Source organism: Puntigrus tetrazona, chromosome 19 (genome assembly GCF_018831695.1).
Source record: "Puntigrus tetrazona isolate hp1 chromosome 19, ASM1883169v1, whole genome shotgun sequence".
NCBI classification, from domain to species: domain Eukaryota; kingdom Metazoa; phylum Chordata; class Actinopteri; order Cypriniformes; family Cyprinidae; genus Puntigrus; species Puntigrus tetrazona.
The window spans coordinates 15,702,190-15,726,506 of record NC_056717.1 but is presented as its reverse complement, the minus strand read 5'-3'; the positions used below and the strand labels follow the sequence as shown (position 1 = coordinate 15,726,506).

The 24,317-nt window shown below is 37.5% G+C and overlaps 1 protein-coding gene across 1 annotated transcript; it reads right to left on the bottom strand.

Moving 5' to 3' along the window:
- Positions 1-5,448: 5,448 nt before the first annotated feature.
- On the bottom strand, positions 5,449-23,351 carry hibadha (3-hydroxyisobutyrate dehydrogenase a). The gene is made up of 8 exons (XM_043218243.1): positions 23,226-23,351; positions 22,341-22,501; positions 22,108-22,217; positions 21,078-21,199; positions 12,549-12,682; positions 11,722-11,798; positions 7,080-7,236; positions 5,449-6,987 (listed from the first exon to the last, which is right to left on the bottom strand). Exons 1-8 carry the CDS (start codon positions 23,293-23,295, stop codon positions 6,832-6,834), a joined length of 987 nt encoding a protein of 328 aa, XP_043074178.1. The 5' UTR covers positions 23,296-23,351; the 3' UTR covers positions 5,449-6,831.
- Between the last annotated feature and the right edge of the window lie 966 nt (positions 23,352-24,317).

Sequence of the window (24,317 nt, the reverse complement as noted above, 5' to 3'; positions counted from 1 at the left end):
CGAGAGGGCATGATGGGGTGATGAATGATTGGAGCTGTGGGAGAATGGAGAGAGAACGAGGGGAAAAAATACACCGTGGCCACCTTTGTCCTCCGTATCTTTTCTCGCTGTTATTTGAAACACGCAAACTTCCTAATGCTTTTGCCCAGATGCAAACAGGCACATGCATACAGAGTTACCATCTTTTCATTGGTTATCTATGCTAATCCCTGGGTCCATTATCCACAGGCTCCTCCCATCTCTAAATGAGCCAATTATGGGTGTTTATGTGTTTGTGTTGCTGTGATGAGGCTGAGTTGGCCGGAACCACTGCAAAGCTGAACAGCTAATCAATGGTGCTTTAGTGCTAAATCGCTTTCTCTCTCTTGCACACATTTTTCTACACCAACTCCCTTTCTCAGTCTCTCTAACTCTTGCCTTCTTACCTCGTTCAATTAACAGAGGCATGGATGAACTGCCAAGTCAATTGACCATGAAGCAAACATCAAGTGCAGCAGCAGAGGTATTGGAAACAGTTGTTCTTTCATTACGACATGATGGCTTTAAGAGCTTTATCTCCATAATGTGAATTCCGCTGTTAAAGTGACATGCTTAGGTGTATTGATTACGTTGTTATATTGCCTAATTTATACAACTTGATTGCCCTGGTTCATCCAACCCAATTAGTGTTGCCAAACAAGCCCTGAAGCAGTGTTTATAGGCTGTCAAATTAAATTTTGAAACATAAAGAGGAAAAAAAAAATGTTGGTAGGAAGTACTGAAACTGAAACAACAATGTGAAATATCACCTGAAAAATGCTGTATCATCGGCTGAGAGCATTTTTGCATATGCTCGCCTCTGAAGGTTCCACATTAAGCTGCAAAAGACAAAAAAAAAAATTGCATACTTCCACACAAAAGGACTGGGAATTTTTAATAAACTTCTGCTAAGATGACTTGTACTTGTATTTGGCTGAGTGCTGCTGGCGAGCAGCACACTGCCGTTAGCCTAGCCCGTGCTAACATAAATAAATGTACAAGAAACGCCCCGTGGGGTACAGTGTGCCATCAGCCCGTACACTACTGTCATCATTTACCAGGCCAATCGTCTTGGGATCCGGCTGGCGATGGATTCTGATCACCCCGGGAACCAGCATGTGATGGATTCTGATTGGGTCGATGATCACTCTTCCAATAAGAGTAATTAATATAATGAAGACCCTCCGAGCACGTGCAGGAGCGGGTGATGAATATCGGCGCCCGACGCTCGTTACTCATATATGACATCACACAGAGAGAAAGCAAGACAGAGAGAGGGGAAAACATTCACATAACGCACAAAACAAGCACAGGCACAGAGCAAAAAAATGCTCAGGAAAGGCACAACACATTTATAATGCAGCAAATTAAAAGAAAAAAAGCATCATCCTACAGATTTGAGCACCAGTGTATAAAAGGGCATTCAAAAATTAGTGATTTTGAACTACTGAAGATCCATTTTGCCAATTGCAGCCTTTAGCTTTCAGCATTAGGTTACAAATTAAACTATATTATTTAATTTTATTATATTGCACGTACGCTTCTTTAGATATACCACCACTGAGTTTCCGAACACAAGACGCACCAGGAAGCACCAAGTGATGCAGTGTCTGAAATTACAGATTGCCCTTTCAAGACACTGGAAATGAATCAAGGGCCCTTGATTCACTAGCCTGAGCACCCCTCCCCACCACCTAGGGCACTTAGGCATGCATCTCTCTCTCTGTAAAAGCTGCAGTTCTAGTTATTAGAGTATGATAATGAACACAGCGGAATGAACTGAGGGCTCACCACAGAGGAATCTAAATGAGTCTACATACATACACACTCGCTGGGGAAAGGGCAATTAGTGTAGGCCTTTCTACCTGACCCCCATAACACACACACATACACAAGAAGACAGAGAGGGACCTCCCACTGCACAACATGAGTACATATGCAGATATGTCGTGGGATGTGACTAATTGGCTAATCTAGTGCCTCTCACACACTTAATCATCTTAAGCACTTTTAAAGGGCTGAGCAACAGGAACGTAATGAGAGAAAACCGCAGACTCCCAGTGGTGCACAATGTCTCATCCTCTTTCGTTCTGCTCTCTCTCTATTTTTCATCCGCTTTTTTTTTCAACCATTAATCAGCGATTCCTAAATGCAATGGTTAATCTGCAATTGTTTCCCATCTGTACATTACTGACAGGCTTGCTGTGGAATACTGTTTAAGCACTCTCCTTGTGGATTCTTTAAATGCTATCCAAGATCAGTTTTTTTTTTAACCTCTATATTAGTTCTAAAGAGAGCTGGTGTATTATGCTCTTTTTAATAAATAATAAACCAGTTTCAATAGTCTGTATAGTGTATAATAAGCTATGTAATCTAAAATTTATGCATGCTCATCAAAACAGTACTTTCATATAAAAGCACCAGCACTATTTTTTCAGAACACAAAACTTCCGCCTGGCACCACTTTTTATTTTTGTTCTTTAATGATATAAAAAATGGCATGTTTTATGTAAATTACAAATAAATGTAAATTAGAAATAAATTAAAAGCAATATATAAAGTATTTTTACCACAACATAACACAGTTTTTATCCTGCTAGATAATGTTACCTGTGACATAATTAACCTAATTTGCAACAACAATGTTCAATGATTAATACATCACTTCAAAATAATGCCTAAAACATGAAAAAACAAACATTTAAACACGAAACTAAAATCACAACAGCAGTGAGTTGTGACAAGTTTCCCTCAGCTGGCCTGAAACTCACTTACACAATACTTGCAACTGTAAAATAGATGTATAAACAGCAACTGTAACATAAAAATCTCATTTTCAATTTTGATATTTATTATTAATATAAATTAGTTACAGCTAGGCTGATTTTTAAGCTGCCATTACACATGTCTTCAGTGTCAAACGATCGTTCAGAAATCATTCTCATATGCCGACTGGTTGCTCAAGAAGCCTTTATTTAATATTTTTGTTGAATGGTGATTTCTTTTCAAGATTCTTCGCCGAACATTCAAAAATTGTATTTGTTTAAAACAAAACTTTTCCAGTACTACACATGCTTTGCCATCATTTTTAACGCATCCTTCTTGGGGAAAAAAGCTAACTATGTATTACATAAAAAATTAAAAATCTCACTGATCCCAAACAGTAGTTTGCATCAACAGATCTTTTATGTGTGCATGTCTAAAAAGACTGGATGACATCTTGATTGGCTGGGTGGGTTGAGACGCTTAAGATAGTTATGACCTCTGCAGTGGATGTGAGACCAGGCCCGTCTAAAGTGTCTGCTTGTCCATGTGTGTGAACGTACAGACGTCAGTGTGGGCCGGTTTCACCGCTGCTCTCTTTACAGCTCCTTTCATGTCCTGTTAATGAGAAAACCGCAGCACCCAGCATTCCCCTTGTAAACGAGGACAAATTAAAACCCAAATATGAATCACACTCAACAGGGCTGACGCTCAATAGTTGTAGATTTTCACCGAGGTCAGACCGGACAGCACATCGTCTGGGAGGCTAATGACATCCATTCATGGCATGTCCTCGGGACTGCTGCTACTTCCCAAAGGCCTCATTCCCAGTTTGGTAAAACCAGTTAAGTAAAACCTACAGAAAAACCTCTTGGCTATAAGATAAACGCAAGGTAGATGGCTCCGTTTGAAGCTATCAGAGCATTTTTGATTAGTGTCTAAGATGACAGTTTGGGGTCAACAATTTATGTCTAAAAGAAAGTAACTCTGATTCCTTTTTATTTAGCAACAGTGTAGTACTTATTAAAGAATCCTGAGGAAAAAGCAACACTGATATGAATTAAATGTATCATGAGCAGCAAATCAGCACATTAGAATGATTTCTGAAGGATCATGTGACATGAAGAATTGCGTAGAGTTCAGCTTGGCCATCACATTCCATTTAAAAAGCACTAAAATAAAAAAAAAGAAGCCATTTTAAAATGTAATAATATTTCACAATATTACAGGTTTTATTGTATTTTTAATTAGCAGTTTTAATTACATTTGAATTTGTACAGAACGTCCCAGCAGCATGGACTAGATGTTTACTGATAAGTTCTAAGAAATATAGAGCGGACTATGAACTCTGTCATCTATAATTAGATCATGAAAACCAGACATCTATTGCTCTCATAACTCTCTGCAAACTAAATCAACACATCATCTTTTTAAAAGATATAGCAGAGCATTACTATTCACTAAACCTCACCACCTATACCAGCTATAATGCCTGCATTTTCAGTTTAACACGATCTTACCCAGCTACAGTCTTTAAGCTCCCAGTTAACAACCGGCAGTCTCAGTTAAACAATTAGTGCACTTATAGTGTGTAGGACTGTCTGAGGCTACAGCCACATAACTGCACATCACGAGCATTGGTCATAAAATTAAGTCCTACAATTAAATGTTGAGGATAAGAGCGGTTTTAACGACCTCTGCGCTAGTTCAGACTGGGTTGGCCTGTCTGAGGCTGTCTACAGACACAAACAGCACTGCCGGAATAATAAAAACACACGAACGAAAGACCAAAAACACCATTAAAGAAAAGAGCCCACGGGTGATGCCTTGTTTTGTTGGCTTTCTGATTGTGATGATGGAAATAAGGGCATCATTTGTAGAGCGCGAGTGCGTGTGAGCATGCGGACAGAACAATGGAGAAAAAAAAAAAAAAATCAGGCAGACCGCAGACACCGGTGGACCGACATCAGGACAGGAAGTCAAGGGACTCGTCACTGCAACCTCACTTCTCCTTTTGTAAACATCTTATAAGTAGTATTTCTTATTTGACACCTTGGTTTTCTTGGTATAGCTAGTGTATGCTAACCTGGCTAAAGGTGATGTCGTCAAGTCCCTTGTACTTACCTAGACCGGCCCAAACACACCAGCCCTTCAGTTAGACCAACATCAAACGCAAGCGCAGCCTTGTTAAACGTTCATAAGAATTGAAGAAAGTTATATATAGCATTACATAAGAGAGGTAATGTTTGAATGTTAAAATAGCATCAGATTAATTGACAGGCAAATAGAAATAAGCTATCTGTAGGCAGATTTCTGCAGCTATTAAAACTTTGATCTTTTTGTTTGAGCATGCCGACCAAACCGACTACGTTTTTTTTAGACCTAAAGCAGATGTTTAAAATTGAATTGGCGATGCAGATATACTTCACCTCAAAAAGATGAGTTATTAGCTCGATTAACTTCTTTATTGAGGACATAATATGAACGGTTTTGTATAGAAGACACGCCATGATTCTTGAGCCATGGCCGAGTGTGTGCGTCAAGCACAGATGACGTCAGGCTCTTCTTAGTGTCTCAACTAGACTTCTGTAAAGTAGAGACAATTAACACTGCTCATTCTCAATACAGCACCATTACAAATATACATATGTACAAACACACCCAGGATGACTTAAAGCCGTCTGTTTAGTGGAAAAGAAATGAAGAATGAGAGAAAATGTGGTCAGGAGAAAAAAAAAAACACTGAAAAAGACGTCAGTGTATAAACTATTTGGTGTAAAACAGAGGTCAGTTTTAATGGAATAGCTCACCCAAAAAGAAAATTTGCTGGAAAATTTACAATCAGGCTATCCAAGATGGAGATTAGGTTTTTTTTTTATTATTGGAAGAGATTTGGAAAGATTTAGCATTACATCAGTTGCTCACCAGCAGATCCTCTGCAGTGAATGGGTGCCATCAAGATGAGCTCAAAACAGCTGATTAAAAACACCACAATCCTCCTGTTGATCGGTTATTAAATTGTGAAGAAAAAAAGCACCGTGTAGATTGTTTAAACAAACAAATTCATCATTACTTCAACACTTACTTCTGGCCCATAATCCATAATAATAACTCCTCCAGTCCAAAAAGTGAATCTTGTGTTATCCTTTCACGTCAGAATACGCAGATATATTTGTTTAAAACTGTTTTCGCTTGAAAAGTGTTTAATATGTGCATACTTCTCTCTTGATTCAGATACAATTACAATGGAGGAAGTGAAATTACAGACAGAGGACTCTTATGTTTATAGCATCGATTTGAAGTTCGTCTTAAACACACAGCTTTTCGCTTCATAATACATGAATTGATGGACTGGATCGTGTGATTTCCTTGTGGATTGTTGGTGTTTTTTCCTCAGCTGTTTTCTCTCATTCCAACGGCACCCATTCACTGCAGAGGATCCACTGGTGAACAAGTAAAATAAAGCTAAATTTCTCCAAATCTGTTCCCATGAAAAAACCCCCAACTCATCTGCATCTCGGATGGCCTGATTTTCAGCATTTTATTATTTCTAGGTGAACTACTCTTTGTAACTAATGTAACTATTCCTGAAAAACAAGGAACCTAATACTGTAACTTTGCTAAATTTGCTCAGTTTTGATTCAGTTCAGACACAACTGAAACAGATGAGGTATGACATATGGATCCATAAACATTTCTAGCAGCGTCTGTTCGGGTCTAGAAATCAATATTTGTTTAGAACCGGCTCAAATTACTGGCTCAAAGTGGAAAAGAATGACTGTAAACATTTTCAGGTAAATGTGTGAAGGAAGCAAACGGGAGTAACGGTTCGAACCGGTCATAGCTAAAAAAAACGGCTCTGAGAAGTTTTGAATGTCAAAATCTGGCAACAACCGAAGAGAGGCATCGGACTCTCAATGCGACACTCATTAGCTTCAACATACCTGTAACATCCCTTTGAAAAAATACCTCACATGCATATCAATAATAAACCAGCCAGTCATAAAGTCCATTTCTCACACAGATCCTGGGTCACTTCCAACGGACCTACTATACCCCCTCCTCTCGTAAAAACTGGAAGACAGAGGAAAAGTCTTTGTTAGAGTAGCCATGAGCGCACATCGCCCGATAGATCTGGTGCGCCAAAGAACCAAGTGGTATTGGGGTCCGGGTACTGGTCGCCGTATCCTGAGCAAAACCAAGATCCTGAGAACACAACATGTTTTTTTTTACAGTTTGAAATCATTTAGAATAAATAACTGTGATCAAAAGAAAAGAGTAGAATTTCGTCCACTAACTTTAGCCATTAGCTTTGTGCCAAAGCCTCCCTGGTAGTTATTTGCTGAGGGCACTCCTTCCATGACACCGGGGACGGGGTTGTACTTGTCACTGGACCAACATCGCCCCGAACTCATGTTCAGAATCTTCGCCAGCAGTTTTGGATCCAAACCCAGTCTGATCAGAAGAGAAAAAGAGATAGAGAGAGAGAAAGAGAGAGGTCAAAAGATAGAGGTCAGACAGAGCGCTGACCTTTAGGCTCAGGACCAGATCATCCCTAAGTGGAAAGCGGCCCTGGATAATACAGTATTGATATTTAACAGGAGTTGCAGTTCATCATTTTCCACTCTCCCGCTTGTTGTCCCCCACACAAATGCAGGGGTAATAAAACTCTGACACAAGCAGCTGTCTTATTAACTCACCCCCACCAATCTGTCCCCCTATAAGAGAAACCAGGGTGATTTCGCTCGTGCATTTAAAGTAGATCTGAGTGAAATGGGCCTTGCCGCTTTACAAATGATTGTGCGCTACAATAACACAGTATAATAGAACAAAACTGACAAGACAGCAAACACAACAGAAATATTGTGACATTTTCTGAAGAAAGCTACTTCCGTGATGATAAGTGTATGGTTGCTAGGACCTAGTTAGGTGCTTGTTTAGTTTTTTTTTTTTTGTCAAAAGAGCACACCTTCAAACTATGATATTTGTTGGGTCTTAAAAAAAAAGTATTCATTTTGTATTGTAGAAAAAAACTATTCACGTCATTTTTCATACGCTTTTTAAAATACAACTATTGCTACACACACAGTGTAGTAAAGCCATCAAATAAAAAACAACATAACGGTCTTACACTTTGAAAATAATGCATATTTGAATATATGCGGCTACTATGTACTTGCATCAAAAATAAGAACAATATATTTATTGTGTATATATATAAGTATACATTGTATTGCAAAACACTTTTGCTGCTATTTTGGTGGGATACGGGTAAGATAGGGCTAGATAAAGGACAGGTTTGGTGTTTTAGGTAGGTTTAAGGGTGAGTTAAGGGCAGGGATGGGACACTGTCATTAAAAGTGTAATTACAGACATTAATTACAGATGTAATTATATGCTGGTATTTTGTAAAATATAAGTATAATGTAAAAACGTGCATGTACATAATTAGTGCATTCTAGTAGCACTAATTAAGGCCAACTAAAAGTGGATCCCACTTATGCTTAATATTTTTCATCATGATATCAGGACAGTTGCCTCACCCTGACATTTCTGAATTCATGCTCCCTAAAAGTTATCAAAATAAATGTTGCATTTACTAAGAAAGCAAAACAGTGCTTAAAATAGAAAATACATTTAAACAGCACTTTTAGCATAAATGAATAGCTAGAACAAAATAAGAGTCACGTTGCATTACACAAACACCACTAATAAAAAAAAAACAACAACAAAAAAATTAGGTGGCAGTTGACAAAAAGCCGTTCTAAAACAAAAGGACGGTGAAGAGAAGAGGGGGGAAAAAAAGGGAAATCTGAGGATGATGTGTAACTGGGCAAAGAGCTGCCGTCTCTTGCTTTAACAAGAACATAAATATGACCACATCAAGAGTGCCTCGACATACACGCGTGTGCGTGCTTACTCACGCCGGGAGCGGCAGCGGTGGTGAGACAGTAAAGCGCGCTTTTTAGCTTTCTTATGTCTATTAAACTATGATGAGTGTTTAAGGCCAGTTATACAGTAACTCCACCTGTCTCTCATTCAGGGGGCCGCGCCTTCATATACACACTCACACGCACCAAGACTTTTATAAGTCTATGCAATAATTAAGAGACAAGGACACACAGATGTGCATAAAAGTCTTTCTATTATTCCATCCATCCATCCCACACTGTCTGTTTTTACGCACTGTTTTGGAAAATTTTTATCTCAATAATGTGTGTGATTGTATTTGTGAGCGGCGCTGTCATTTGACAGTTGTTTTTGGGGGGGTTTAACGTCTGTAAACAGCCCACTGACTGACCCTGTATCAATCTCCCGTTCTCTCTCGCTCTCTCACTTTCTCCCTTTATGTCTGTGTCTCTTGGTCTCTTGGGGACAACCGGTGACATATGTTCAACATCGTCCCCTCCTTTCCCCAGCTCACGCTCACACTCACACACACACACACACTCAAATACACTCACTCACACACACACACGTTCTGGGTCAGTGACTGAAAAGGTTACCGCCTCAACTGCAACCTGGCTTCTCTGCTACAACACAAATCACTCTCTCGACACAAGAAACAAGAGAATGTGTGTGTGTGTGTGTGTGTGTGAGAAGGGGCGGCACCTTCACTGTTTAAAATGGCAAACGTCATTTTGTATAGCCCTCATTCTGCTCCTATGGATATCATCCAAACCCATTTACACATCAGATTTACATGAAAGAGACGCTTTCAAAGGATGCTTGTGAAGATTTGGCTGATGAAATCAAGTGTGAAGTGTGTGCAGGTTAATACCACAGCGGCGAGGGAAAGGAAAACAGATGTGAGAGTCTAGTTAAACCGGATGACTGAATTACAGTTCAAGAAAAAGGAAAGGAGGAAATAAACTAGAGGCGTTTGATGTTTGATCATTTTGTTAAAGACTTATGTTTATACACTATGCTTCTTGTTCTCATTTCATCTTCATCAAACCCTGGTGCTCTTAAGATTATAAACACATAGTCTTATAAGCAAACACACACAGGCCACAATTTTATTAATGTCTTTAAGAGGCAACAAACGAGTTTATTACCAAATGTCAATTATCTTTTTAAACATCTGTACACAGGCTGTGTGTGAGGGTGCTTGTGTAGTGGATGAACTTTCAAAGCCTTCAATCGTGTGCGTTGCATCATTAAAAAAAAATAATAAAAAATTGGGCTTATTCTCGGTTGTAGCTGCTGGTCTTGAAGAGTCGACAGCGGCATATGCATGCATAAGTGAAGATAGATGGAGAGCGAGGGAAAGAGCGAGAGGGGAGATAACTGTCTATTGGGGACATTTTTTTTCCCAAGCGAAACATCACACATGACCAGAGATATCCAGCAGTCGTTGGGAAGAAAATTAGGAAAGCTCCTTTTTCTACTGATGTCCTATTATTCTTTTAAAGATTTCTTGACAATTTCACCAAATTTCAATCAAAACTCAATATTGAATTCATGGCTGTAAACATCATTCCAATTGAATTATATCTACTAGGAAAGAAAAGTAAATAACAAAATAAATAATTAAAAAAAATTATATGATAAAATTTGTACTGTTAATGGGGAACGATCTTGTCAGAGTTATTGAAATAATAAGTTATCGCATAAATAATACATTATTATTTTCTTTTTTATGCTTGGCGAAATTGAATTCAACTGAATACATTCAAAATGTAAATGTTTTCAAATTTGGCAACAGAGCAGGAAAACTTGTAAGGTCAAATTAATATGAGCTTATTTAATAAAGAATAAAGTATACACAAATCTATTTATATCCTTATAAATATGTCGTGTATATATATATATGAACTTATACCTTAAGTTTTATGCCCAATTTTGGACAAAATTCAATGGAAGTAAGAACTGAAAGAACAAAATATAGTACAGGAAAGGTGGAAAAATCTACTGATAATATGTCAATAGTGAGAGATTAATTATTTCTCCCAAGCACCCATTTGCTTTCCGGTTGAAAGAGAAAATCATAATATCTTCATGTAAGTCAAACATACATCCTCTTTACATTTTCTGTGTGCAGTTTGCTGCATGAGAGGACAGGCTGCAGTGCAGCATGGGAGATTTATGACAGCCAGGAACCCATGGCATCTAAATGAGTCTGTGTAAGTGCATATGAGTGTGCAGATGCCTACACGCTCCTTATATCCCTGAGAAGAGGGATGACAACACTTCATGCACACTAGATTCTGAAACTGCATTCAAACGAATATGTATACATATGAGATACGTATGAAGAATATGTTGTTGTGTTGAATCCAACCTATTAAGCTTTGCAAGCACCACTGACAAGCAATCGTCTGATATTTAAAAAAAGAAGTAATAATAAGAAAGAAGAAGATATTGCCTACATATTTTTAAAAACAATGAAACAAGAACTAATTCCTTTTATCTTAAAAAAAACAGCATAGGAGGTGATGATCAGTTGCAAGACGAGCAATAGTGTCCATCGCCACTGTTGTCAAATGTTGCATAGTGAATGAAAAAATTAAAGCTACGGCAGACAGCAAGAGTTCAGTGAAAGCAGTTAAAGCCACAGTACTACAGCAAATCTTTTTAGAGAGACTGTACTAATAGAAGAGTAATATATAGTAATATATCACTAAGTATATTGAACCTTATTTTACTATTTTCTTATTTAAATAATACACAAGTCATGGCATGACCCCTTTACATTTCAGTCTTTTTATACAAAGCAATCATGTGGCAGTTTGTAACTAGAGCAGGCTACATATGAACTACTTTTTAATGCTTTTTTCTCATTTTTTTGAGCTAGAGAGCAGCCTCACTCACACACACACACACACACACACACACACACACACACACACACACACACACACACACACACACACACACACACACACACACACACAGACACACACACAGAAACACACAGAGAAACACACACATCTTCACCTAATTCCAAGGTTCATGGTCTCTGCTGTACCAATCATGCCAATTGCTAACAGCATGTTGTTGCAGATTTTTGCTGCCTGAAAGAGAAAAATCCGAAACATCAGTTCAGACACAGAAGTAATTGAATTAAAAGATTCTGTAGTAACCTTTTATCGTTATGCACTACGCGTGCACAATAGTTTGAGTATTAATAAAATAGGTCATATCATAAATAATCAACTCTTTTTAAGCATACTACACATAAGTATTCTAACTTTCAGAACTCAGTGGGTTAAAAATGTGCATTCATGATAACAAAGCAATCTGTGTTGAAGCTGAGATAGTTTGCCAGTTTAGTCTAATGGTCACTTTTTAAGTCATATCCTGATGTAACAGGATGTGACATCCTCTGCAGAATCTGACTTTGTTGCAACCAATAATTCAGCTGCTGGTCTCTTTTGGCCAGAGGAGAACAGCACTGTAAAGCTGCTTTGACACAATCTTGATTAGAAAAAAAATGCTATATAAATCTCACATTTAGTTTTATTGTCTACATCTATCCCAGACCTATACCTACCGTTACAATAATGCAAATATAGTAATTATTATTGTTCAGAGTGTCAAAAACAACGCAATATTAATTTGTGCATGCCCAATAAGCTCTGGTGGCCTTCTAGCCCTAAACGATCATTACAAGATGTGTGTGAACCAAACTCAAAGCATCCTGTGGCGAATTATACTATTTCTATGTGAAAGGGGATTTTGAAGTTCCACTGATGACACCATCTCTTTGTTACAATTTTTAGTTGATTAGAGGCTGAAGAACGTTAATGTTTGTGTGTATTTACCTGTCCACTTCCCACTTGGCCACAGTACACTACATTTGCTCCCATACAGGTGAGCAGCTCCTGGGCAGCATTAAATTCCTCCTCGACTCCACCAACCATAAAGGTGAGTTTAGCCAGACTGGCTGCACCAACACCTGAAAAGAACACAGTCACGACTCTAAAAATCATTGCAAATGTACACAAAAAAAAAAAAACAAAAAAAAAACCCACCAAATTCAGTTGGTTCTTAGTGTGTTTATTTATAGTTGATGTGGTGGTACCATTATAATGATGGCATAAAGATGGTTATGTCATAAAATAAAACATACATTTATTTTAATTTTATTCTATTTTATAACCATATTAATTAATGGTATTTACATTTTTCTCCAGTACTTTGATGTATAATATGGCAAACGTCAACAACAACAACAACAAAATAATATTACTAGCATAATACATGTTCAAAGATCAAGTTTATTATTATTTTTTTTAAATATCATCATAGCTCTCTACATTATTATACAATTAAGGATCATTATAGAAAATGAAATGTAACCTTCTAATTTAAGTTAAGCAGGTCAGGATTTAGTCAACTGTGTGTGTGTGTGTTTTGGGGCAGAGGAGGGTATTAATAAGCTGTCTGGCACCAGCGGGACAACATTTGAGTGTTTGCCTTTAAAAGCCGATTGTCCAAATCATCCTTCACAACTCTCTGAGGACAAGGACCCATTGTCCTCCTCCCCACAAACACATAGACTTGCGTACGACAGCTGTGCCTAAAGCGACACTCCTCCCCCTAAGTGAACACGCCCCCTGGGGTATGAGTGACAGCTCTAAGGGGTAATTAACTTTACACTTTATCATGTTCAATTAAGCGCCACGCCTTAAGAGGACCAAGCGTGGCCAATCACGTTAAAGCGTGCCATGTTCTACATGGGAGGGGTGCTTTTAAAGCTGCTGACATAGATATGTGTGTCCAGGGATTTGCCCGATTAGAATGCAATTAAAGCAGTAAAATTGGCCAGATTTTTTTTTTTTAAGACTAAAACCTCATCTGCTGCATTGAAATCCCTAATATCTGCATAAATAAACACACAAACGCGATCCAATGTATCCAACTTTATATTACACGCTGGATACAATATGAGCTAGAAAAATGGCATTTGCTTTGAGGTAAGTGGTCTGTTTGTGTGTGTCAACACTAATGAATAGGCTGTTTATACTGAGAAGCTAATAATGCTGAAGTTAATTATTAAAGACTAAGAGAAAAGAGCTGATGCAAGATAGATCGAGTAAAACGGAGATAAAGAAAGAGGGTCAGAGAGAGGGAGAGAAAGGAAAAAAAGAGACTTTATGACTTCCCCTGTATTGATTTTAGCCATACTTATCTGTCATCAATAATTCTCTAATTAGCTAAGCGTGTTTGTCATTTCCCTTACGCTACATAGCATCTCTAAGAATAAATGTGCATGTGCTTGTTGATATACAAAAATTGGCACACTTTTTAAATTACACTGGTTTATCACATTTAATGAAGACATCACATTAACGCATTTACAATGCTAATAGTAATGCATGGGAAGCATTAAAAAGCGTACAAAAATTAAAAGATGATTGTAACTGGTCAACTGCAGCATTCTGCAACCAATTTTTTTGTGTCCTCTGAACCATGTAAACAAAACTGTGTATTTGTCTCAGGAAATATTAGTTTTCATATCGAGAGAAAAATATCATTGCATAAAAACAAAGAAGCACTTACTAGGTATCACTAACCTTATCTGATCTAGATCTACTTTATTACCACAATTTTTGCACAACAATTACTGAAATGGGTTTAAAATGTAAAACGTGTTAAGCTGACCCGAGTAGCTTTTATTAGTAGCTGAAAAATCAAATCAGGGTGGCTAAACTTCTCAATAAACAAGTAAAAAAAAAAAAAAAAAATCTAATCTACATCAGGTTAAAAGTCTAAATCTATAACAACAAATATATAATGAAGAAACCCACACGGACGTGAACTCTGACGGAGACGTACGCAGTTGTTTGTGGTGTCAGGTACCACAAACTCTCTTTCCAGCATCTTAAACACTCAAAAAAGCCACTTAAGGCTGTTAGTGCTTTTTAAAACGCCGAAACGCTTCATTAGTGGCAAAGTAACATTACACTACATTTGTGTATAAGAGCCTCTTTTCCCAGGCAAAGCGAGATGATGGAGCAAAAACCACCTCATCGAGCGTGTAGATCTCAGAGCCTTTATTGTGTGTAAATAAAAACCCCATGCAAACCTCTTGTCGTCTTTCTACAAGCCTCTAGAACTGCTGACAGTAATAAAGACTCTAAATGACGAAATCAGTTCTTTTTTCAGCCCTCCCCACCAGACGCATACACAAACACACTTGTCCTTTTTTTTTTTTTGCAACCTATCAGCTATCCTCCTGAGCTGATCAATAACTTTCTTTTTGACTGTAAAAAGACCAACATTGATCGCAAACAGACAATAGGGATTTGAAAGCGATTGTCTCTCTAAACGACTGCGCTGGCAGGGCATTAAAAAGATCTCGAGAGAACATTCTAGGAACCGTTCTTATTGTGTTTCCAATACTAGAAACACTGCTGTAAAAACATTAGGTAAACCGTGATAAAACAGACACTATATCAGAAGATGTCAATGATTCATTTGGTTTACTATCGAAGCTATATTTGTCCGTATTATGCCATCAGGCCAGTAATGCATACAGCTTTCATTCCACCTAAACCCCTTAAACTAGTGAGTTTTGATGAGCCAATTTAGTTTTCTGATGTTACATTGAAAAGGTACAGAAATCACCTAAAAAAATCTTTCCCTGTAAACACTGTACAGACCAAAACTAAAACACAGACAAAGAGCTTCACAATTTGAGGGAAATCGGTGAAAATGATCTACCATTAATTGTGATTTTAAAGGGTCACTCCACCCCAAAATTAAAATTTTGTCATTAATCACCTACCCCCATGTCGTTCCAAACCCGTAAAAGCTTTGTTAGTCTTCGGGAACAAAAAGCTTATGACCTTTCCTGTATAAATAGACCCCGTGTTTTGATTTTAGCAAAATAATTTGTGTCTTTCATACTTTTCTGGATCTTGACAGTGAATGGGACAAGCCTCCCAGTTTTCTTTAAAAAAAAAAATTCTTTAAATTTAATTTTGTTTAGTGGGCAAAAAAAGCTTTTATGGGTTGGTGGGGTAAGTGATTATTGACAAAATCTTTATTTTTGGGTGTGGTTAAAAAAAGCAAAAAACCCCTCCAGGTAAATAAAAAAAATTATATATAAAATTATTATTACTGCTACAATAAAAAAAATGAAACAAAATAAGAAATATCACAATTGTAATAGTTAATGAAATAATGTTAATAATAATTAATTTTACAGTACAACTGTAAATTTACAATAATAATACTTACGGCTTTAAAAATTAGCAATGTATTTAAACCGTAGTCCATACAGCTTGTGTTTTGTTCACAACAGCCAGGTTACATGAGATTCTGGTTACCAGTTTGAGAAGCACATTGGTGCATACCAAGTGTGTCACAGTAGTCCTTAATAGTAAAGCCATCGCGTTTTGCCCCCAGGTGGCTGGTCCCAGTATAAGTCATAAACCCCGCCCTCTCCATGTAATCTAACTGGACACAAGCTAAATAATTACATTTCATTTCAAATATTTTGTTATTAAACATGGTTTTTGTCATTTAATGTGGATTTTATCACGCTGATGTAACTTTTTTTTTTTAAGTTTTAGTCATGTGATGTGATGCCATGATTGACAGCTTCTCTGAGTGAGGCGCCAATAGACTTTTTACTCTGGTCCCAAATCAGTGCAATATGCCTGTGCCCTATTTGGACAATCACTTTTCTTCAATTGAAGTGAATGAAGATGCGTCATCCATCTTTTTTTACAACCAAAAAGAAAATGCTGAGATTGCATGGAGCAGCATTTACTACATGTAAATGAACGCAGCACCACGCTTCCCTGAAACACACGTCAAATGTATATATTTAATTAAATTGCAACCTTTGCCTTCACTGTAGATAACCAAACTGTCCCAAAAATCACAATTTGGCTTTTATTCCAATTAATTCATGCAGCTCTTCTGACACATTTTTCAAAATAATCTTTTTTTGTGTTTCACAGAAGAATACTAAGCCTCACATGCTATGAGTGAGCAAATGATGGCAGAGATTTAATTTTTGGGTGTACTGTGCCTTTAAGAAACTTTTTTTTGGCTTTTGATGCAGTGGGAACGTTCTTACTAGTGTAACAGGAACAAACATATTTACTAGCTTCATGTGGCTAAACCTATAATTACGGCGAAAAGGAGATATTTTCTCAGACAAATTAAAACACCAAGCAAACTTAATACATTTCTTTCTGCATATATAAAAAACACACACACATGAGAACTGCACAGATTAATAGTTTCTACGCCAGCAGCCCCAATGTGGCGTGCTGTCAGGTTCACGGAGGCAAAAGAGTTTACAAGCCGCCACACACAAACAAACCCAAACCTTCACACGGTCACAAGAGAGCCTTGCACATATTATCTTCATCATTCAGATAAGTAGGACTTTAATCACCACCGTCGTCACCCCCATTCTCACCCGCATCGGTTCCTTTGAGTGTGGACAACAAGTGAAGAATGATCTGGAATCAATGATCCCCCAGGCCAGGAGCCATCAGTATATCGGCTCCTAAGGATGCTGATTAGTGGCTCTTCGCACATGCACACATGTTCCTCAAATAGCACCATAATCAGCATTTTAAAATGATCCATAATTGAGGACTTAAAAGCTGCTTAACAACACTCATCTTGTGCATGACGGGTACACACATTTAAACACAAACACACACGCTTTTGGGAGCCACAGTGACTGTTTAAAGCAGGAGAGGGGGGTTTTGAATGACAGTTCCTCGACAGGGGGCATAAGTGCGTACCAGATGACACCAGAAAATGATAGACAGCTTTTCATTCACGTCTTAGCGCAGCACTAATGTACAGTTCAGACCATGCAGACGACGAAAAACAGGTCTTAAAATCTTAATCTGAAGTTTTTAAATCGCTTTATATCATACTATCTGATCGTTCTTTCCTGGTCAGACTCAACCTCATAAACACAGTAGCGCGCACACACACACACACACACACACACACACACACACACACACACACACACACACACACACACACACACACACACACACACGCACACACACATGCACACACACACGCAGTGCTATAAAAGTCCAGGCTAGACAGCTGCTATGGGTCTGTTTCCATCTGGAGTTCAGGACAGACACCGTCCACCCCCTTCACACACACGTCTCCCAGTCCCTGGCCTTCCCAGCGAGGATCTTGTTATGCTAATTCCTCTGTCACTCACCTATCTATCAGGCAGTCTCTTCCTCCCCCTCCTGCTCCGGCCGACAGAGGGCAGAGATATTAATGAGCGCGCTCACAGCGTCCAAAAACAGCACGGGGAAAGCTGATCTACATTAGGACATATCTGGGGTCCCACCTCTCCATGAGTGATCTTGTTTCTGGTCAATCTAAATCCCAGATTTTCTATTGTGAAGGGGCATCTGCTGTTCCTTCAGGATAGCCAAGCTACAGTTATGAGTGAGAAACAATGTAACTGACTTAATTAACACTGCAGCTATGAAACATGAAAACTCTTATCAGATTCACACATATAAAAAAAATAATAATAATAAAAGAGGATGAAGATATACTATTTATGCTGTATTTCATAATAAAACACCTATAATTATTTTTTCAAAATATTGGCAACTAATTTCTGAAATTATGCAATATGATTTTGTGCATTGTTGTAAAAGGTTATGTTCTTAAAAGTAAAAATAGAGAGATAAATAAAAAAATAGCAGCCCTCTTCATTATTATATATGCCTTAATAATCGAAATGTACGTAAATGTATAAAATTTACATCAATTTAATTTTTAGGCATGAGACATCATTGCAAAGTATGAAAATGTAAGAAAATAGATTTAAAAAATGCCAATCATATTTAATTGTCAAAACTGATCTGACTAAAGCCATCCTTTAATAATAAAAAAAAAGTATTATTTTTTTAAGCCTGTTTGGTTACCCAATGTACTTGACAAAGAAATATTTCACTTTAGACTTCTAATGCATTTTGAAAAGATGATGTGAAAGCCAGAGGTTGTCATTTTCTCCTTTATTAGCACTGATCTACATACGGGCCTGATGGGTGAAGGCTGGTCCATCAAAACGGCTCATGCATGCAGGCTGTTAGATCAGTGATAATAAATGAGAGGAGAGAAGAAAAGAAGATCGTTTCACGCGTTCAGAAAGAGTCTAAAATTAAGTCAAAGGAAAACAAAGGGAAGTTTAACCGTTTAACAAAGATTTGGCAAGTGACCACATCAGGAAAATATACATTAGGAGTTACGTACATCGGTAAATACTGCATTGACTTGAGGTTAAGGCACCGTGAGAGCAATGCACCAACACGGCCCAACAAAACCAGTCCCACCACACTGTGACACAAACGCTCTCTCGCACAGAAAAAGCCGAAGTTTTCCCACCGTGAGCTGCATAGTGAGAGTGAGCGACAGTGTGCCGCAATCTCAGCAATAACCGAGGAATGTGGGTAATTACTGTTAACTAGCCAAGCACTTGTTAGACGCGGCAACGGCCACACACCCCACGTTTCAGAGCGTGTGACGTTAGCCGAGGTTTGTTGTGGGTCCAATTCTGCAACGGCAGACAGTGAGGTTTGCGCCTTCGAGTTTATTACAAATCTACGCAAAAAAAAAAAAAAAAAAAAAAGACAAAGAGAGCGAAAAAGAGAGAGAGAGACAGAGTTTGTTCGTCATTTTATGAGTGTATTATTTGAGAAACACAGTGCGATGTGCCAAACCTTAGTGACGCACAGAGAGAGAAACACAAAACCCAGGGTATAAAATTATATCAAAAGAAAATCAGCTTTAAAAAAAAAATACAACATGATCTCTCACACGCATGCAAATTCTCCTTTCCACAACAGAGACTTATGTGAGAGGAGATGGGAGATGCTGGGAACAGACACAATGGCGTCATGATGGCTGGAGTGCCACCTTCTGGACACGCTGTTTATTTAAGGACTGGAGCTGCTGTGTTTTGTAATATGGTCTGATAAATGCTCCCCATAGACCTGATAAAAACACGGAGGCTGATCATTTGGGCTATGAAAAACTATCTGTTTCGCCTCACTACTGATAAATATAAACCCTCTCTTAATATAGAGGTCATAATCTACAAGTACTGTGTTTAGATTTATTCAATGTTGACTGCTTCATCCTATTTTTAGCGGTTCAGTCTTTTTACTTGTTATTACTTTTAATGAGGTCTGTAAAATACATTTGACTCGACTGTTTTTTTTTTGCCAAATTAATCGGTCTTGAACTTTTTGGAAAAAAATAAAAAGGTGGTTAAAGCGTGGTTAAGTCCACAGGGGGGGAAATCATAAGGGTTCAGAATGGCAAAGGCTGAATGTATAACATTTTTCTTATTGGGTGAAACATTTCTTTTTATCGCAAATACGTTTCGAACATTTCGTCCTCGACTCCAAAAGCAACGGATATAAAATGGAAAATGGTAAATCCTCACCGCTAAGATGTTAAGGAAGGATTAGATCACAGTCTAGTCCAAGGGCTTGAGAACATACACCCATTCACTTTTTATAGCATAGTCCACACACAGGCTCTTTAAAATCTTGTCTGCACTACAGACGCCAATCAGTAAACATACATCCAGCAAACCTTTAATGCCTGAGGAGTTTCCCCACTCACACAAGTTGTGCATCTTAAACGTGCTTGTCCAGGGCAGTTTCTCAGCTCTTTATGGCCTTTTATCTACATGAAAGGCCCTGGACTGGGAGAGCCAACATTACGGCTCCATCAAAGTGAAAGCTACTGACAGCGCTGTCCTCCATAACGGCTCAGGCCATTAAAGGCCCTGTCACAGAGCCTTCCCGGGGAATCTGCATAATATAACCCGAATGTGTTTATGTTTCTGGAAAACTGTAGGTTTCTTTGTGTCAATTATTTCAACAGGAAATTATTCTGCTATTCTGACACAAAGGTAAACAAATACAAACCTAAATTAAATTATTAATGTGCCATAAAAGGAACTGAAAATTACCACATAAACTTAAAAAAAAGAGGATATGGCAGAATTTAAGTTGAGTTTGCGAAATCTGTGAGTAGAACATTAGTCATAAGAGCAAGGTACAGTAACACATAGCGCTATATACTATATATAGGTACAGGAATTTTAAATATGTACAAAATAAAACCTGACTAACTGAGACACATGCACATCTGTGAACCTACTGACCATAATAAATGGCTCAGTGAGAACACAGTTCAATCATTAAACAACACATAACACCGTAATTGCATTTCCACAGCGAGCACTTCCAAGAAATTGAAACAATGAGATGCTGTCAATCAAACTCGGCTTTAAGAGGTGGTTCTCAGGTCGATCATACCTCCTGACACTGGAGCATCCATGAACACTGCTCCCATCTTCTCAGCAGCAATCGCCATCTCTTTGGAAACTGCAGGGTCAATGGTGCTGGAGTCAATCAGAAGGGTGCCTTTTTTTACCTTCCTTAATGAAGAGTGCAAAATCAAACCGAACGATGATAAATGTCATCATAAGAAGCCCGGGAATATTTAAATGAGCCTAACCTCTGGCCAAATCCAAATTAGGCATGTTACTTTGGCCTTTGTTTTATATTTACTGCTTAAAAGCACCAGTAAATAATTGGATAAATAAAAACAATTATATAATTCAAAAGAATAGTATTCAGAAGCAAATCTAGCTGTACAATTTAACACATGCTTGAAGACCTAAGATCTCTTGAATATTTTAATCATTTAAAAGCACATTTTATTTACATTCTTTGGTGTTACGCGAGTAAACAATAAACCATTTAAAATTGCTGTATAATATAAAATATACTGTATATTAAATAGATATTATGCAAAATTAGATATAAACACTACATATTCTCATCACTACCAAAAAAAAAACTGCGCTGCTAAACAATTTTATAGTCATATTAGCAGTCTTTGATGAATAAACTTTTTGATCAGTTTGATCAGTTATTTTTTAGTATAGTCATTCAAAAGTAAAAATTTTAAACTGTAGCATATATGACAGCTACAGCATTAGTCATTTAAAAGCAAATATTAGTTCACTACTAGATGAACTGCTGTAAATTCCAATACTCCACTGGTTTATAACGTAACTTTGGTGCCGCATTTTACATGCCTCCTACAAACCAGATTTCCTTGGAATTAAGGCAGATTTAAAAGAATTACTAGATTAAGCCTAGACCTAATCATACAGTCAGTGGAAACTCCTTAATCTTAAACTATTCTTAATCATTATAAATAATAGACATGTGCTTTACAGATTTATACCTAATTTAACTAAGTTTGGTAATGTAATACGCTACAATTCAGTCAGCATTGACTTTAACACTGCGAAGAGTTTAATGTGAAAGGGCTTACTTAAGTATGCCATTGGGTCCTGTGTAAACCTCAATGACGTTGGGGCTGGACGGTAGCATGGTGATGATGCGGTCAGCTTTATCAGCCACTTCAGCAGGGCAATCCAGGATCTGGGAAGACAAGCAAATGCAATTATTTGTACCGCCTCATTCACAGAACTGTACGGCCTAGATGTTGGAAAGACGATGGTAGATTTCGCCTTAGCGCATTGTTTGAGAAAGAGACACTTCTACCTGTGCTCCCGAGTCCTGAAGCTCTTTGAAAGACTCTGGGAAGACATCAGTAGCAATGACAGGATATCCATGCTTCAGTAGGTTTCTAGCCATAGGTGTCCCCATATTACCCAGTCCAATAAAACCCACTGGGGTCTTGGAAGCCATTGATCTACAGGATACTGAAAAATCACAAACAGACAGAAATCATAAATTACAGCTAAATAAAATCCTCCCTATAGACACAGAAAGCTTTGATAGTCACAGTGTGCACCGCAACTGGCAACAGAAGATTTTTAGCCTAATATGTCTATAAAACATAGACTCACTGGAGCAATTTTGTAAAAATCAATCAGTGTGAATACAAATTCACGAAATAAGACATTAAGCACTACTGAGAAATCTTTGTAAGATTTCTTAACCAACAATATCAATTGCTTATAAAGACCTTCATATCTTTACAGATCCAGATGTTTAGAAGAAACCGATGATAAAAATCAACAATTATTTTGTACAAAAGTATTAAACGAGGTGACAAAAGCTTTGTGAGAAGGCTGAGACACGTATTTAATTTAATAACACAGTTTAATGTATTATTTACCTTATAGTTTGCTGCTAAAAAACCCTTAACTATAGTGTAACCTATGAGCTCCTAAACACCAGATGCATTGCACAATATGTCTGAACATCAAAAAGCAAACAGTGACTTGCTTATTGTTCACAATGTTTGTTTACATGCTTTGACATAACTGTCAAAGCATACTTCATACATATTCGCGTATTTTGCAGACTGACAAACAAAACATTTAGATAAAAGAACATTTCCATACTGCCCTTTGCAATAACATTAGCGGCGCTTTAACCACCTTGTTCTGTCAATGGACAATTAATGAGGAAACAACATACCCAAAGTGAGCTCCACATGTTTATTGCTTCTTTTATAAAAATTCCGATACCCTCTAAACAAAGCGGCCATGCTTATTTCTCTTGACCTCAGCTCCTCATTGACAGCACGAGTCAGGAACTCAGGGGGCGGGGCATTTGACTGACAGCAACATTCCTCCAATCACTGATAAGGATTTGCCTACCGACCAATTAGATCGAGATCGTCGTTGAGATATCATGTAGTTTCTCTCAAAGTTGCTGCTGTGATTACTCTGAACAGAATTAAGATGATACCTTTCCTTAAAGATTAAGGATGGCTAGACGTTTTAGTCTTTGCGTGAAATTATAACCGCGTTGTCCAAATCAATGGACAGTTCTGCCAAAATACCTTCGCTGTTCTGCATAATATTACACATACACGAATATTTTAAATAATAAACGCTGAAAAAATAAATAACTAATAAAATATTATTCTAGTAGACTAATAATTTCATAAATGTGACTGCTGAGCGTTTCCTTTAAAATATATCGTACTTCATAAAGTTTACAAACATATTTCATATAGACATATTTGATTTATATATATATATATATATATATATATATATATATATATATATATATATATATATATATATATATATATATATATATATATATATATATATAACTGGATATACTTCTTAAAAAAAAATACGTATACATTACGTGTCTAGGAAGCTTTATCTATCTCCTAACATATTAAATGATCAAACGTTTCCTAAAAGTATAATAGCCTATATACATGCAGATTTTTGCCATTTTTCAATATTTTCCACGTATGTTTCACTGAAAAGGACTGATGTATCGCACTGAAATGATTCGTTTTCGAGCCGAACGGAATTATTGTGTCCCAATGTGCGTACTATCCATACTGTCTTCCCTAAATATTACTGAACATTGCTAATATCATCTACAATTTAGGACGGATAGTATGCACACCGGCACGTACTCTAAAAGTTGAGTTGTTCTGTTCGAGAGAACCGATTCTCTGAAAAGATTCATACCTCCCGTCTCTATTTTGTTAGGGTTTTTGACTAACCAATGATGAAACGCGGATCTCGGTGACAAGGG

Bases quoted from the DNA above. Each gene is read 5' to 3' on its own strand.
- hibadha (XM_043218243.1), bottom strand. From the start codon at position 23,295: ATGGCCGCTTTGTTTAGAGGGTATCGGAATTTTTATAAAAGAAGCAAT. The intron at 11,799-12,548 runs GTAAATACACAC...TTTCTCTTTCAG, and splicing joins GCCAAGTGGGAAGTGGACAG to GCAGCAAAAATCTGCAACAA. The intron at 6,988-7,079 runs GTTAGTGGACGA...TTGTGTTCTCAG, and splicing joins GCACAAAGCTAATGGCTAAA to GATCTTGGTTTTGCTCAGGA.